Source organism: Dromiciops gliroides, chromosome 4 (assembly GCF_019393635.1).
Source record: "Dromiciops gliroides isolate mDroGli1 chromosome 4, mDroGli1.pri, whole genome shotgun sequence".
Classification (NCBI taxonomy): domain Eukaryota; kingdom Metazoa; phylum Chordata; class Mammalia; order Microbiotheria; family Microbiotheriidae; genus Dromiciops; species Dromiciops gliroides.
The window spans coordinates 471,358,762-471,374,896 of record NC_057864.1 but is presented as its reverse complement, the minus strand read 5'-3'; the positions used below and the strand labels follow the sequence as shown (position 1 = coordinate 471,374,896).

Genomic DNA, 16,135 nt, shown 5'->3' with positions numbered 1-16,135 from the left:
AACTCATTCTAAAAGCAATCTGCATTCAGCTTGCTTGGTGTGAAGCCAGGGTGCCTTCCCCCTTGCAGTTATCCAGGCTTTTCTCTTCAGAGTTTTCATTCAACCTGTTCTCCTCCTGGGGATCTCTAACTACATGGGTGCTTACTCCACTCGAGGAGTAAGGGCAGCAGACATAAATAACCAGAGCTTGCTGTCCAGCTGAAGGAACTGGCTCCCTGGCTGGTTTTAGAGGATAGATGATCAAAGTTCCTTTTCTCATTCTGAGGCCACATTTCAGGACTATGACTGGCCTGAGGTGTTTGCCTCAAGGACACTAGCCTTTGGGCAGAGACTTTGCTTCTTTGCAGTGATAGAAGTCATAGGAACATAGATCTAAAGCTGACCTTAGAGGTGATTTAGTCCAACTCTCTTAATTTACAGGTGAGGAAACTGAGGCCCAAAAAGGTTAAAAGCATATGAAGAGGGGGCAGCTAGGTGGCGCAGTGGATAAAGCTCCAGCCCTGGATTCAGGAGGACCTGAGTTCAAATTTGACCTCAGACACTTGACACTTAGTAGCTGTATGTCCCTGGGCAAGTCACTTAACCCTCATTGCCCCGCCAAAAAAAAAAAAAAAAGCATATGAAGAAGCCGAGGGGCAAAGATCTAGGATTGAGAACCCAGAAGGGACCTTAGAAGTCATCTAGTCTAAGACTTCCCCCCCCCACTTCTTTTTTTTTTTTAATTTAAATTAAAATTTTTTTTTTAAATTTTTGCAGGCAATGGGGTTAAGTGACTTGCCCAGGGTCATACAGCTAGTAAGTGTCAAGTGTCTGAGGCCAGATTTGAACTCAGGTCCTCCTGCATCCAGGGCCAGTGCTTTAACCACTGTGCCATCTAGCTGCCCCTCCCCTCCCACTTCTTAAAAAAAATAGGTGATAAAAACCATCACTCAGAAACTGGCTTACCTGTCATTTACTACTAATCGCTGGGCTCAGGTAGTAATTGAAAGAGGTAGGATTCCCTGGTTCTCAGACTCCAAATCTAATTCTCTTCTACAAACCTAACTCCAGCTCTCTCATGCTGCCCCTTCGTATTTCAACATGTAGTCCCCACTCACCTCCTGAGTCTCCGCTGCCCCTCTCTGTTACTAACTGTGTGATCTTGAACAAGTTACTGAATCTCTCTGGGCCTTAGTTCCCTCATCTGTAAAATGAAGAGGTTGGATTCCATCTCCTCTCAGGTCCCCTCTCGCTTGCTTTCTCAAAGGATCAGGAAGTCCCATTGAGTTGGAGGGTTTCAGAGATTCCTTTTAGATTGTACCTGGGCTTGGAGGGAGGCTGACGTTATGTACCATGCTTGATGATCTTCTGAAAGTCATCTGTTTTTCCTTATTTTTTTTCCTTATTTCTCCAGGCTTATCCAAGTCCCTTGGGCTTATCGAAGGCTATGGTGGGCGGGGCAAAGGGGGGCTCCCTGCCACCCTTTCTCCAGCGGAAGAAGAAAAGGCCAAGGGTCCTCATGAGAAATATGGCTACAATTCCTACCTTAGTGAAAAGATTTCACTGGATCGATCCATACCAGATTACCGCCCAACCAAGTAAGTAGGGAAGATGGCGCCTTGGGAACCGAGGTGGCACCTTCCCTTTGACCTTCCTTCTTCTTCCCTTTTCTACATTCTTCACAAGTTTTCTTTTCTACATCTCCAGCTCATGCTTGGTATGTTTTGATGAAAATTTCAAGTATGGAGTGATATGAGCAAAGACCATGGATGGCTGTCTTTGTGGGATACTTTTTTTGGTAATATTGAATATAAAGGAAGAGATTTGGGGAGAAATAAAAGTGAGTCCTATTTGATATATAAGATGAGAACTTTCCCAGACTGATTAGTCTCAGAGATAGTATACTAGTCAAAGGTATAAATGAAGCCTTTATTAAGGACTTATTGCATGTTAGGGCCTGTGCTACATGCTGGGGATGAAAAGAAATGGCAAAAATTGTGCCTGATATCTCTTCATTCTTCCAACTCTGAAATTCCATGATTCTCTATTTGTGTCTGTATGGAAGCAAAATAAAATTTGTGTCTTTTATAGCTTTTTTTGGGGGGGGCGCAATGAGGGTTAAGTGACTTCCTCAGGGTCACACAGTAAGTGTCAAGTGTCTGAGGCTGGATTTGAACTTAGGTCCTCCTGAATCCAGGGCTGGTGCTTTATCCACTGTGCCACCTAGCTGCCCCTCTAGCATTTCCTATTATTTAGGGTGGTAGGTTAGATTGAGTATTGGGGCTGGAGTTAGGATCCTGACTTGGACCCTGGGCATGTGATGTTCTCCCTGTGCCTCAGTTTCCTCATCCATAAAGCGGACCTAGTTATTGTACCTTCCTCACAGGGTTGTTGGGAGGATGAGATGAGGAAATGAAGGTAAAGTGCTTTGAAAACCTTAAAACATTATATAAATACAGCTATTAAATCATAGAATATATAATCTGAGAGTTAGGAGAGACCTTAGAGAACATTCAGCCCAATCTCCTTGATTACAGAGAAAACTTTGGATTAAAGCAATATTAGTCAATTAATTTTTTTTTTTTTTTGGTGAGGCAATTGGGGATAAGTGACTTGCCTAGGGTCACACAGCTAGCAAGTATTAAGTGTCCGAGGCTGGATTTGAACTCAGGTTCTCCTGACTCTATCCACTGCACCACCTACCTGCCCCAGTCAATTCATTTTTTTGGGGGGGGGGCAGACAATGGGGGTTAAGCGACTTGCCCAGGGTCACACAGCTAGTAAGTGTCAAGTATCTGAGGCCAGATTTGAACTCAGGTACTCCTGAATCCAGGGCTGGTGCTTTATCCACTGTGCCACCTAACTGCCCTTCAGTGTGTCTTTCTATGTCTAGGTATATGCCATATATACAAACATATGTGCATATCATAATACACACATAAAATATTATATAATCCATGTCTATAATATATAACATGCATATATTAACACATATATAATGTATGACAGAGATAGAAAGATACAAAGAAAGAGATGAGAGAGAAGGAAAGAGGAGAGAGGAGGGAGGAAAGGAGGGAGGGAGGGAGAGAGAGAGAGAGAGAGAGAGAAAGAGAGAGAGAGAGAGAGAGAGAGAGAGAGAGAGATGTTGTTCCCTGTCCCTCACTCCAGTAGATCCAGTAGAATGCAAATTCCTTAAGGGCAGGGTTTATTATTGTCTTGTTACCCCAGGGCATCTAGTAAGAACTTCATAAAATGCTGATTAAATGGAACTGATTCAGTCTTTATGTCTTTGTTTCCCTCTGTCCAGTCTGCTTATAGAGCCTGCCTTTGTGCTTATTTTCTTGTATCTGTCTTTATATAATAACACCTTACATTTACAAAGGGCTTTTATGGTTTCACAAAATACCTTCACTTACATTATCTCAATCAGCCCACAAAGCAACTACAGAATAGCAGCCCCCCTCCCCATTTTATAGAAGACAAAACTGAGACTCACAGAGGTAAGTAAATAACTTGACTAAGATCAAACAGCTAGTAAGGCTGACTTCAGATCTTAACCCAAGTCTACTGCTTTCTTGTCCAATGTTCTATAATATTTCTATCTCTTAGGGGCAGCTAGGAGGCACAGTGGATAGAGCACCGACCTTAGAGTTAGGACCTGAGTTCAAATTTGACCTCAGACACTTGACACTTACTAGCTGTGTGACCCTGGGCAAGTCACTTAACTCCAATTGCCTCACACACACAAAAATTAAATTAAATTTAAAAAAGGGGGGGGGTTAGCTAGGTGGCACAGTGGATAAAGCACCGGCCCTGGATTCATGAGGACCTGAGTTCAAATCTAGCCTCAGACACTTGACACTTACTAGCTGTGTGACCCTGGGCAAGTCACTTAACCCTCATTGCCCCACCAAAAAATAAATTTATAAAGGGGGGCAGCTAGGTGGCACAATGGATAGAGTACTAGTCCTAGAGTCAGGAGGACTTGAGTTCAAATCCAGCCTCAGACACTTAACACTTACTAGCTGTGTGACCCTGGGCAAGTCACTTAACCCCAATTGCCTCACCAAAAAGCAAATAAATAAATAAATAAAATTTAAAAAAATAATATTTCTATCTCTTCCATCACTTTCATACTCATATTCTCTTTCTCCCCTTTCCCTTTCTCTCTTCTTTTTACTCTCTGTCTCCTCCCCTTTCTCTCTCCCTGTTTCCCTCCCTCCCTCCCTCCTTCCCTCCCCCTTCTCTTCTCTTGTCTTCTTTTCTCTTGTCTTGTCTTCTCCTCTCTCTCTATCTCTCACAGACACACACACACACACACACACACACACACACACACACACACACACACACACACACACGCTAAAGCTTACTATTTGATGTCAGGTTAAGGAACTTAGCCCAGTAGGGCCCTTCAGCTCTTTCCCCACCTTGTTAAATACTGGAAGGCCCTAGTGTCTCTTGTGAACTTGAATGTATTTTCTTCCATCAAAACTGCCGTCTGTTTGCTTCTGGGGAAATAAATTGTGCTGGTGGATCCAGTAAATTAAATCCTGCCTGGTCTAGTGGATACTTTGAAAATGCCTCAGGCATTCCTCCAGTTCATCTGAGACCAAACCCTTATGTCACAGATTTCTGACATTCAAGCACAAATTGCTAGTAGCTCAGGAGGCGTTGAAATAGGCCCACCCTTGAATAGCTTTGAAAAGTACAGATCCCAGCCTTTTCTTCCCCCACTTTCTTTCTTGGACTGGACCCCTGATTTCAAGAACATAAGGAACTTTTGATGAGGAAATTCCTTCCACCCAGGAGGATGAGTGCTTACTCGGTACCAGATGCTTGGGGAAGTGCAGAGGTTAAGTGACTTCTCTAGGGTCATGCAGAAAGTATGTGTCACAGTCCTGACTTGAACCCAGGTTCCTCCTTAGTAAATAAGCACCTTGAGGACAGAGACTACCTTATTTTTGTATCTGTATACTCAGGACTTAATTACATTGCTGGGCACATAGTAAGTGCTTAATGAATATTCATTCATCCATTCATTGCTGCCTCTGAAACCAGCTCTCAGTTCCTCCCTTCTCCACCACAAAGCCTCTCCATATCCTGCTTTTAAAATGAGATTTTCATTATTAACATTAATATCAATCCTGAATTATTCATATAATTAATAAATATAAGAACAGAAATTAATAGAAAACTTCTATAGAACCTTGATCTCATCAGTGTCATCATTCCTTCCATTGCTACTGTTGATGACCAGTCCACATCTCATCTTGTCCATAAATTCACCTTCCAGGGACTTTTTTTTTTTTGTGTGGGACAATCAGGGTTAAGTGACTTACCCAGGGTCACACAGCTAGTAAGTGTGAAGTGTCTGAGGCCAGAATTGAACTCAGGTCCTCCTGAATCCAGGGCTAGTGCTTTATCCACTGCAGCGCCACCTCGCCACCCCACCAGGGACTTTTAAAATCTTTGTGAAATACTATTGCAGACAGGGGGCTGTGCCTCTAATTGTCTTTGTTCTCATAAAGTGACGCCCTGCTTCTGTTGCCAGTCATACATGTCAATCAGCATTTATTGAGTGCTTACTACAGTCCAATCCAACTGACATTTATTAAGTACCTACTAGGTGCCAGGTAGGTGACACAGTGGGTTGAATGCCTGGGGCCTGAAGTGAGGAAGACCTGACTTTAAATTTATTTCAGACACTTACTCGCTGGGTCACCCTGGGCAAGTCATTTCACCCTGCTTGCCTCAATTTCCTCATCTGTAAAATGAGCTGGAGAAGAAAATGGCAGAGCACTCCAATAGTTTTGCCAAGAAAACCCCCAAAAGAGGTCATGGAGAGTCAGATATGACTGAAAAATGCCTAAACAACATGTGGGAGGTATTGTACTAAGTGCTGGGCATACAATTAATAAAAAGAAAGACAGTCCCTGCCCTTAAGGAGCTTATAATTTAAAGGGGGGGAGACAACACACAAAAGGAGTCAAGAAAGGATTGGGGGTTGGGCTGCCAGGAGGTACTTGGCATGGGGACGCCTTGTTTGTGAAGTTGAAACCAGTCCGGGAAGCAGATGCAGAGCAGAGCGAGCCAAAAAGTCTCACTTTCCCCCCAAATTCGTGCTTGCTATCAGCAGAAAACAATATGTATACAGACAGTAAACATAACTCACAGGCAGAGTGACTATACAGGCACTTGGCAGGGCAGGTGGCAGGGGACTACAGACTGGGGAAGTCAGGAACAGCCTTTAGAATGAGCCATTTGAGCTTTGGAAGTTTCCTAGGGGCAGAGGGCATGGTGTAGTGGGCATGGGGGGCAGTCAGTGTTGTCCACAGGACCAGGCACAGCACGGGAGTCACTGTTGGGATAGTTATGCCAATTCTGCTTATACTTACAGGTTCCTTGGTTGTCTTCCCCACTGGAACATGAGCTCTTGGTCAGCAGGGATCCTTTCGTTCTTTGTGTCTGTATTTCAAATGCCCGGCAGAGTCCCTGGCACCAAAGAGACATTTAATAAATGCTTGTGGATTGATTGATCCTGAAGTAAAGTGCTGGGGTTTTCTTCAAGCCTGTGGCCCCTAAGGTCGTTTGCAATGTTAATTCTTCTGAGATAGCCATGTTCCATTATTCCTACCCACATAGATAGCATCATGGGTAGATTTTGGGTTTTAGCAAGCTGGGTTTTTGTAGCAGAAAACAGCTTAGAATTGTCGAAAACACTTTGTTTTTTTCCCCAGATGTGACCCAGCCTGCTCTTTTTTCCCTATTCAGTGCTAGTCTCCACTTCCCATCCATATACAGTATTTATTTCTTAATGTGTGAATTGAATAGAGACTGTATAACATGGTATGAAAAAAATTGATTCCCGAGTCAAAGCTTGTTCAGTCATTTTTCAGTCGGGTCCGACTCTTTGTGACTTCATTTGGAGTTTTCTTGGCAAAGATACTGGAACAGTTGGCCATTTCCTTCTCCAGCTCATTTGACAGATGAGGAAACTGCAGCAAACAGGGTGAAGTGACTTGCCCAGGGTCACACAGTTGTAAGTATCTGAGATGGATTTGAACTCAGGAAGAGGAGTCTTCCTGACTCCAGGCCTGAGGCTTAGTGCACTATGGCGCCACCTAGGTGCCCCAGAGTCAGAGGACCCGTGTTCAGATGTGACTTATGATGCTTCCTGTTTGCTTCCTGGGGATCATTGGGTGGTAAGGCTAGAAAGGGTAGTCCAGATGCATGCTTGAACATGGCCAATGAAGGAATCTGTCATTTTCTTTTTTTTTTTTATTATTATTATTATTTTTTTTTTAGTGAGGCAATTGGGGTTAAGTGATTTGCCCAGGGTCACACAGCTAGTATGTGTTAAGTGTCTGAGGTCGGATTTGAACTCAGGTCCTCCTGAATCCAGAGCCGGTGCTCTATCCACTGCGCCACCTAGCTGCCCCTGTCATTTTCTTAACTGCGTACTTTTTATCAGGATTTTGTTTTTCTTTTTCAAATTTCTTGATGGGGATAGGAGAGTGAAAAAAATAAATGCTTTTTTAATGGAAAAATGATTTAAAGAAAAGATTGTGGAGGATGTATACGAACAGGCTAAGACATTTGGACTTTACCATGGAGGTCCTGTCTCCTCTCACATAGTAGGTATTTGATATAAGGTGTGTTATTGATAATTGGACTTTCTTTTCAGCAAAGGAAGGAGGCAATGAAAACAATGTTTTCAAAGGTTTCTCATGAAATGAAGAATAGGATGGAGAGACAGAAGGCAGGGAGCCCAGTAACGAGAGTTTCAGAAAAGGTTACTCATTTTCAGCCAAACGATTGTGGTGTCTGCTTCTGGCTGAAGCTAAATGGACGTGAGGCTTGAATATATCATGTTCTGAACATCCTTCTATGTATTTATTCTCTGCCAACATCCAGGGACGACTCAGATAAAACCCATTTCCCCAGCAACTTGTGAGTTTGAAGAATGATGGTATCTCAACCCCAAGCTCTGGTAGGTTTTGGGAAGCCATGGATGTGGCCCTGTTCAGTGAAAGGGGACAAGCTTTTGTCCATTCCTTCTGATTACTTATTAATCACAGCTGATGATAGTCTGGTGTAGTGGAGAAAGTTGGAGCATAAGCAGAACTTGGTTTGAATCCTGGCTTTGACATTATCAGTGGGTTCAGATCCCAGCTATGTCACTTAACCTTGGGAAAATCACTTTCCCTCTCTGGGCCTTGGTTTTCTCACTTGTACCATGGGTATAATCATGTTCATACTGCCTACCTCTGTAAGGAAAACTCTTTGTAAATGAATGAATGAATGAAAAAAGCATTTATATACTTACTGTATACCAAGCAGTGTCCTGAGAGCTAGGGATCTAAATAGAAAAGCAAGAGAGGCATGCTCTAGAACAGTTTCTATTCTAATGGTGGGAGACAACCCATATTGCAAGTATATTTCCATCTGGTTCCATGGTGGTCCTTAGGGTACATTGGAAAATGTGTTTTCTTTAATGAACTTTTCATTGATAAACTGCTATCTGTCTCTGATATTGAACCACTTAATAATGCCAAGGACTTTGGTTCCTTTCTGCCATAAAATTGTGAGTTGTTATGACGAAATCACAGTTATTATACAATTTAAGAGTAGAGAGGGACCTCAGATGTCATCCAGTTAAACCTCTACTGAAATCATGAATCCTATTGGCTCCTGAGATGGCCATCCACCTTCTGCTTGTTAGATGTTCAGTGGCAGGTGGCTCACTCCTTTGATTTCTGGACAGTTCTAATTATTAAAGAGCTCTTTTTCTTTGTATTGGTCCGGAGGGGAGAAGGACGTGGTCTTGGGTGGTGGCCATGAGAATGAAAGTGGGGGCTGATTAATGGGAGAGATGTTGTGGAAGTAGAATCCATTAGACCCAGAAATGAATTGGCTCTGGGGAGTTGTAAGGGAGTGCAAAGAGTGAAGGATGATTCTGAGGTGGTGAAATTGAATAAATGGAAAAATGGTGGGCTCTCATAAGAAATTGATTTTGGGGGCAAGATAGTAAGTTCTGTTTGGGAGAGGTTGAATTTGAGATCGAGTCTTGGACATGAGATCTGGATGACGGTTTGAATCCTGCCTCAGACACTTACTAGCTTTGTGATCCTGAGCAAGTCACTTAACTTCTATCTACCTCCGTTCCTCATATGTAAAATGGGGCCATGAAGAGTCAGACATAAATGGGAACAATAGCAAAACACCTGAACCTCCCTTATTTTTCAGATCAGGAAACTGAGGTACAGAGAGGTTAAGGACTTGCAGTAGGTCCCACAGCTAGTGTCTGAGGCAAAATTCTACCAAAGGTCTTCCTGACTCAAGTCCAGTGACCTATGCAATAAGCTAAGGGATGGATTTTGGTGCCTGTGGGATATCCAGGTAAAGATGTCAATCCTTTATTATGAATAGGAAGTTAGGAGTAATAATAGCTATTATTTATATAGCACTTTAAGGTTTGCAAATCACTTAACATATTCACATACATTTATTATATATCTACATATACATGCATGCACATATATACATACATACATGCACGCATGCATGCATATGCATATAATTTATCTTTTTGGGTAGCTAAGTATCACAGTGGATAAAGGGCTGAGTTCAAATCCAGCTCAATTACTTCCTACCTGTGTGATCTTGGGTAAGTCACTTAACTTCTGCCTCAGTTTCCTTTTCTGTACAGTAATAGTACTTACCTCCCAGGGTTTTTGTGAGGATCCAATGAGAGCATATGTGTAAAGCTCTTTGGAAACCCTGAAGTGCTATACAAATGCTACCTGTAGGAAAGTACTATACTAAAGCATTGCATAAATGCTAGCCGTTATTGCTGTTATTATTTTTTAGTTTCTTCACCTGCACAATGGACATGACAATGCTCACACTACCTATCTTATTTGAAAAGAAAGCTGGTAAGGTTTGTTTCACATATTTTGTTTCTAAGATGCCCATGAGATAGGTTGTTGGAAATGCAGGATTGGATTCATTCTGCAGTTTTACTTACAACAACCCCGTGAGATAGGTGATAGCACTGTTATTATCCCTATTATACAGGTGAAGTCATTAAGGCCAAGAGAGGTTAAGTGATTTGCCCAAGGTCATAGAAGGAGTAAATGACATATCTGGGACTCAAACCCATTAACAAGTCAGAAAGAGACAGAGATGAAGTGTGTAGTCATCTGTATAGAGATGATCATGGTTGCTGATGAGATCACGTAGGGCATATAGAGAGGAAAGAGGATTCAGGGCAGAGATGGGAACATGAGCCCAGGAATATGGGAGAACCTTTTCATCTTAAGGATTATTGGGTCAAACTTACTCTGTTACCTAACCCCTTTACACCAGCTAGAAAAGCCTTTCATAGACCAGCCTATACTCTGCAATGAATAAAGGTCTTGCCCTAGTGACCCCTCTCCACTTGTCTGCAGGTCAACCAGTTCCTCCAGTTCTCTCTAGGGTCCAACTCTGCTTGGCTCTTGAAAATGAACTCCTCAACTACTAATCAGGGTGGCTACCAGCGTTGAAGGACTCGAGACCTTCCATGAGCCATCAGGATTCAGGAGAATTCCATGCTTCTCTGGTGGCTGAGTGTCCACTTCAGCCAGGAGACCAGACTCTCTTCTCAGGGCCTCAGTAGAAAGGTATCACAAAGAGCTGGGCCCGAGTATTATTTATTGCTTCTTGGAGGTTCTTGGGATCCATTTGCTGACCTGGTTTAATATAATCCTTTGGTTCTAGTACTTTTCTTGTTCTGGAAATTATATAGGGTGTCCTAAAAGTCTTAGTGCAGTTTTGAGCTATTAAAGCCTAATGTGAAGCTATTCTAGTTTAAGGCTCAGTAGCTAATTTAAGGGATTAAAGCTTAAAACTGCACTAAGACTTTTGGGACTCTTTATGCTGTTTAAGTCCACAATAACGTCGTCATTGTCATCGTTGTTGTTGTTGGCAGGCACATCACATTGTGAATTCATATTGAGCTCTTAATTAAATAATATTCCTAAGTATTTGCTGCAGGAAGAGCTTTCTCCATCCCATCTTTGGGCAATTGAATTTTTGGACCTAAGAGTGGGACTTTATTTTTATTCCTATTCAATTTCCTATTGTCAGTGTGGACTTTTGTTCCAGCCTGTCTAGACTTTCTGTTACCCACTCTGACCTTATGCCATCTGCCCATGATATCATTATGCCATCTACAACTTCATCCAAGGAGCAGCTTTCTTGTTCTTGTGCATTCAGAATGAAGTCTTTTTTAAAAAAATCTTCCTTTTGTTGAGTGGAGGGAGGTTGGCCATTAACTGTTGGAGCTGGAAGGAGCCAAAGAGCCATGGGGTTTAAGAGCTGGGGTGTTGAGAGGGATAGCCCTTGTACCTGTGAGATCCTCTGTCCTGCCTTTCATTTTATCTCTTGAAGCTGTTTACTCATTTTCCCCTATGATTTTGTAAAACTGCTCTTTCCATATATATATGTATATGTATATGTATATGTATATGTATATGTATATGTATATGTATATGTATATGTATATGTATATGTATATGTATATGTATATGTATATGTATATGTATATGTATATGTATATGTAGTGTTTTAAACATCTCCAGGTAGTTGGTTGTATGTGCCCCAGGCAGCTTCCAGGGACTCCCCTCTTCCCATTTAGAAGGCATCCTTCCCTAGAGATCGTCCCTCCTGCCTCAAAGTTTTTATATAAACCAGTTAAGTCAAGTATCCTAGTTGCTGATTAAAATAGATTCGAGATAAAGAAAATTATCTTAAATGGATTTTAAATTGCAGCATTAGCCAAGAAACGGGCTTAATCTCTCTCTGCCTGATAAACATATATTAATTTTGTATCTAACTAAGAAAACACACACCAGGCCTCTTAGAAGCTACTTTATATTCATAGCCTTAAAAAAACACCCAACCATCTATTGGTAATCCAACCAGTTCCACTTTCTATTGCTCCCCATTTGCCTTCTTTGTCTGTTTTTTTGCTAGATTAAAATGGTAAACTTTCACTCCCATGGAGAAAAAAAAATGCTTCTTCATTTGAAACCTTGAAGTCAGGCATTATTTCATTTTTGTGTTTATATCTCAAGCTCCTGGTATATAGTAAGTAATTAATAAGGCATAATGATAATAACAATGGTAGTAATAATAACATTTACATAGCACTTTAAGGCTGGCAAAGCATTGTGCATATCTTATTTCATTTGATCCTCATAACAACCCTGTGCTATAGGATTTTTACAGGTGAGAAAACTGAGGCAAATAGGCAAAGTGACTTGCCCAGGGTCACACAGCTGGGATGCATCTGAGGCAGGATTTGAACTCTGATCTATCTGACTATGAGTATAATTGTCTATCCATTGGGCCACCTAGCTATTGGTTAATTGATTCTGAGATGGGTTCAAAAGAGAAAGCCAGCCTTCTTGGCAAACCTCATCTAGTGAATATTGGTGACACAGGTGCACATTTTGGACCTCCCTAGTCCCAAATGCCGAGCTTACCATTTGTTAGCTATTATAAAACAATCAGGTCTACAGTGGAGGGTCACAAGACATCACAATGACATTTATGTCTATGAACAGGTTGAAATTGTTCTACTGGTTCCAAATTTTCAGAACCTTCCATTGCTATTTCCACATATACCAGGTAAAGCTGACTCATGCAAAAAGATTTAAAAATCATCTTCCTGTTGTTGTTGTTGTTGTTGTTGTTGTTCATTAGTTTTCGGTCATGTCTGACTCTTTATGACTTTTTCTATTTTCTGGGCAAAGATACTGGAGGGGTTTGCCATATCCTTCTCCAGCTCATTTGACAGATGAGTAAAATGAGGCAAACAGGGTGATGTGACTTGCCTAGGGTCACACAGCTAGCAAATATCTGAGATAAATTTGAACTCAGGAAGATGAGTCTTCCTAACTCCAGGCCCAGTACTCTATCCATTGTACCAATTAGCTACCCCCTTCCCCAATTAATTTACTTCTTTTCAATTAATAAATATTTATTTTTCTTCTCTCCTACCTTCCTCTCACTAATGCTATTGAAAAAAAAAGGAAAAAAAACCTCGTAAGAAATAGGTATAGTCAAGCAAAACAAATCCCACCATTATTGATGTCCAAAAATGTTTGTCTTATTCTGCACTCTGAACCCACCACCTCTCTGTCAGGAGGGTCTTCATTATCAGTCCTCTGGAATCATAGCTTGCCATTCCACTGACCACCGTTCTTAAATCTTTTAGCAGTTTGTTTTGACATAGTCGACGTTACCTAATAAATTGTTCCCCAGGCTTTTTTTTTTTTTTTTTTAGTGAGGCAATTGGGGTTAAGTGACTTGCCCAGGGTCACACAGCTAGTAAGTGTTTAAGTGTCTGAGGCCAGATTTGAACTCAGGTCCTCCTGAATCCAGGGCCAGTGCTCTATCCACTGCGCCATCTAGCTGCCCCCTCCAGACTTTGTTTACTTCACTCTGCATCAGTCCATACAAATCTTCATAGGATTTTCTGAAACCATCCCTTCCATCATTTCTTATGACATGATAGTATTCCATTCTAGCCATATGCCATCATTTATTCAGCCATTCCCTGATTACTCCCTTTCTTTCTAGTCTTAATACTTTCATTTAACTACAGAAAGCATTGTTTCATGCAGCCGTGCAGTGGTTTGTAGAACATTAAATAGAGAGGAATAACAGCAGGTAAATATCTTTTACCTAGGCGTTTCCATTTGCAGCCCTTCAAAAAAGATGAAAAGAATGACATCATAGTAAGAACAAATGATGGTGGTGATGATGGACTAAGTACATGGCCTTCCTGTTGTCTGCTCAGCTCCCAGAATTGTCCCCAAGATATTTTCCGGGAGTCTACAAAAGATGAGCTCACATCCCAATGCTTGTATTCACTTATCAAAAGCAAGCGCTTTATCCACTTGCACAATAGTTTGCTATGTGCAAAATTAGCAAGTTGGACTAGCTGACTTGTGGGATAACTTGCAGGATGCCAGGACTCTTAGGATTCTGTAGGGATGAGTCCATGACCACATAGAGTCAAGCTTTGCTGTTGCCCATCAGTCTCCTGACTCCATGCCTTTGCATTGGCTGTGCCCCATGCCTGGGATGCTTGCCCTCCTTATCACCAACTTCTGGCTTTCCTGGATTCCTTTAAGTCCCAGTTAAATCCAATTTTCTGCAAAAAAGCCTTTCCTGGTCTCCTTTAATGCTAGTGTCTTCCCTCGGAGATTACCTCCCATTTGCCCTGTACAAAGCGGTCCCTACCGTTTTAGTGATGTCTGAAGCTATCAGAACCTACATGTAACATAGTTGTTTGCATGTCATCTTCCGCATTAGATTGTGACCTTCTTGAAGACAGGGACCGTTTTTTTGCCTTTTCTCATATCCCCAGAACGTGGAACATTTGTTGTTCAGTCATTTCAGTCAAATTTGACTCTTCGTGACTCTATGTCTGGTTTTCTTGGCAGAGATTACTGGAGGGATTTGCCATTTTCTTTTCCAGCTCATTTGAGAGATAAGAAAACTGAGGCAAACAGGGTAAAATAACTTGCCCAGAGTCACACAGCTAATAAGCGTCTGAGGCTGGATTTGAACTTGGGAAGATGAGTCTTCTTAACTCCAGTTCTGGTATTCTATCCATTGCACCAGCAGCACATACCACCTAATGCTTGTTGACTGATTTGTGTTATACTCCTGTGATGAGGCCCATTATAAGAAACAAAGAAGGAAAGAAGGTGGATTTTCTCCATGGGTAGTGGCTGAACCAAGAGATTAATTAAGTGTAGAAATACACCCTAGTTTAACTAGAGGAGCACAGCTACCCAGAAAGGGGTGAGACTAGGAGACAGAGCTAGCCAGCTCTCTGAGAACCATAGAGAGCACAGCATCTTCCAATGAATTCTTCCTGGTGCTGAATGGAGAGTATGACCACCAGGGTCAGCTTGGATCAGTCAGCACCTGGGTTTTCATCCCTGCAACATCTCAGGGAAGTGGGTGGTTGTGTTTTCTGCTGGTTAAAAGTGCACTGAGAAGCCTTAGGGTCAGAAAGTGGGTTCTGGGCCCAGTTCTTACAGATCAGAACCATGAACAAATCCCTCCACCCGTTCCTCAGTCATAACATGGAATCTGTAATGTGTAGCTCAGCTGGCCTTCGGGGCTGTCAGGAGGACCAAATGAGTCAATAGATGGGAATGTGGCTGGCAAGAGAGGGAGTGCTGAACATCCTAATGAAATGTAAGGGATTAGGAAGGGAACGGAACCAGGGTAGATTGGTTAGCCCTGGAGGTTAGGATAACTGCCTGAGCACTCTGAGGGTTTCTAGGAATAAATTTTTTATCATGATCAACTCTGGAACAACAGGGACTGAGAAAAGCCTTTGATAGAGTGTGGGCCTCATGCCTTGAGAAAGATGCTTTTCTCAGGGAAGTTGCGACTTTTGAGACTTGCTTATTAAGCTTTTAAGCTATGGGGCCTGACCATCTGAGGCATAGAAGGTGAAAACTACTAGAGACATATGGGCGTGTGTGTGTGTGTGTGTGTGTGTGTGTATGTGTGTGTGTGTGTGTGTGTGTGTGTGTGTGTGTGTGTGTGAGAGACAGACAGACAGACAGACTTTAGGGAAGGAGACAGGGGAGACAGATACTGCCATTTTTAAGCTAGCAAAAGGGTCTGGCTATTCACCTGTAAGAAAAATTCCAGCAAAGATCTTTGTTGCTCTTACCCCACAACTCCTTATTCTATAGTTTAGAGACAAATATAGTCCATTTTTATCTTTATTTTTTCTGTTTGTTACCATATATGTATTATCTATGCATGCATATATGTATATATTTATAAATAAAAACACACACATATATATTATATGATATGCTATTAAATGATACTATATAACATAATACAACAGCTATGTGCTGCAACAGATAGATCGCCAGAACTGAGGAAGACCTGAGTTCAAATTTGGCTTCGGACACTTACTGTGTGACTCTGGACAAGTCACTTTAACCTCTGCCTCAGTTGCCTTATCTGTAGAATGGAGATAATAAATAATAGTATCTCCCTCCCAAGGTCATGGTGAGAATCAAAGGATATAATAATGATAAAGTGCTTAGCATAGTGCCTGGCA

The 16,135-nt window shown here is 41.8% G+C and overlaps 1 protein-coding gene across 1 annotated transcript in view; it reads left to right on the top strand.

The window, feature by feature from the left end:
* GALNT17 (polypeptide N-acetylgalactosaminyltransferase 17) overlaps positions 1 to 16,135 on the top strand; it is a 444,417-nt gene that overhangs the window by 130,885 nt on the left and 297,397 nt on the right. The window contains exon 2 of the mRNA XM_044005254.1: positions 1,394 to 1,577. Coding sequence (XP_043861189.1) covers positions 1,394 to 1,577 — 184 coding nt within the window. The remainder of the gene's footprint in view (positions 1 to 1,393; positions 1,578 to 16,135) is intronic.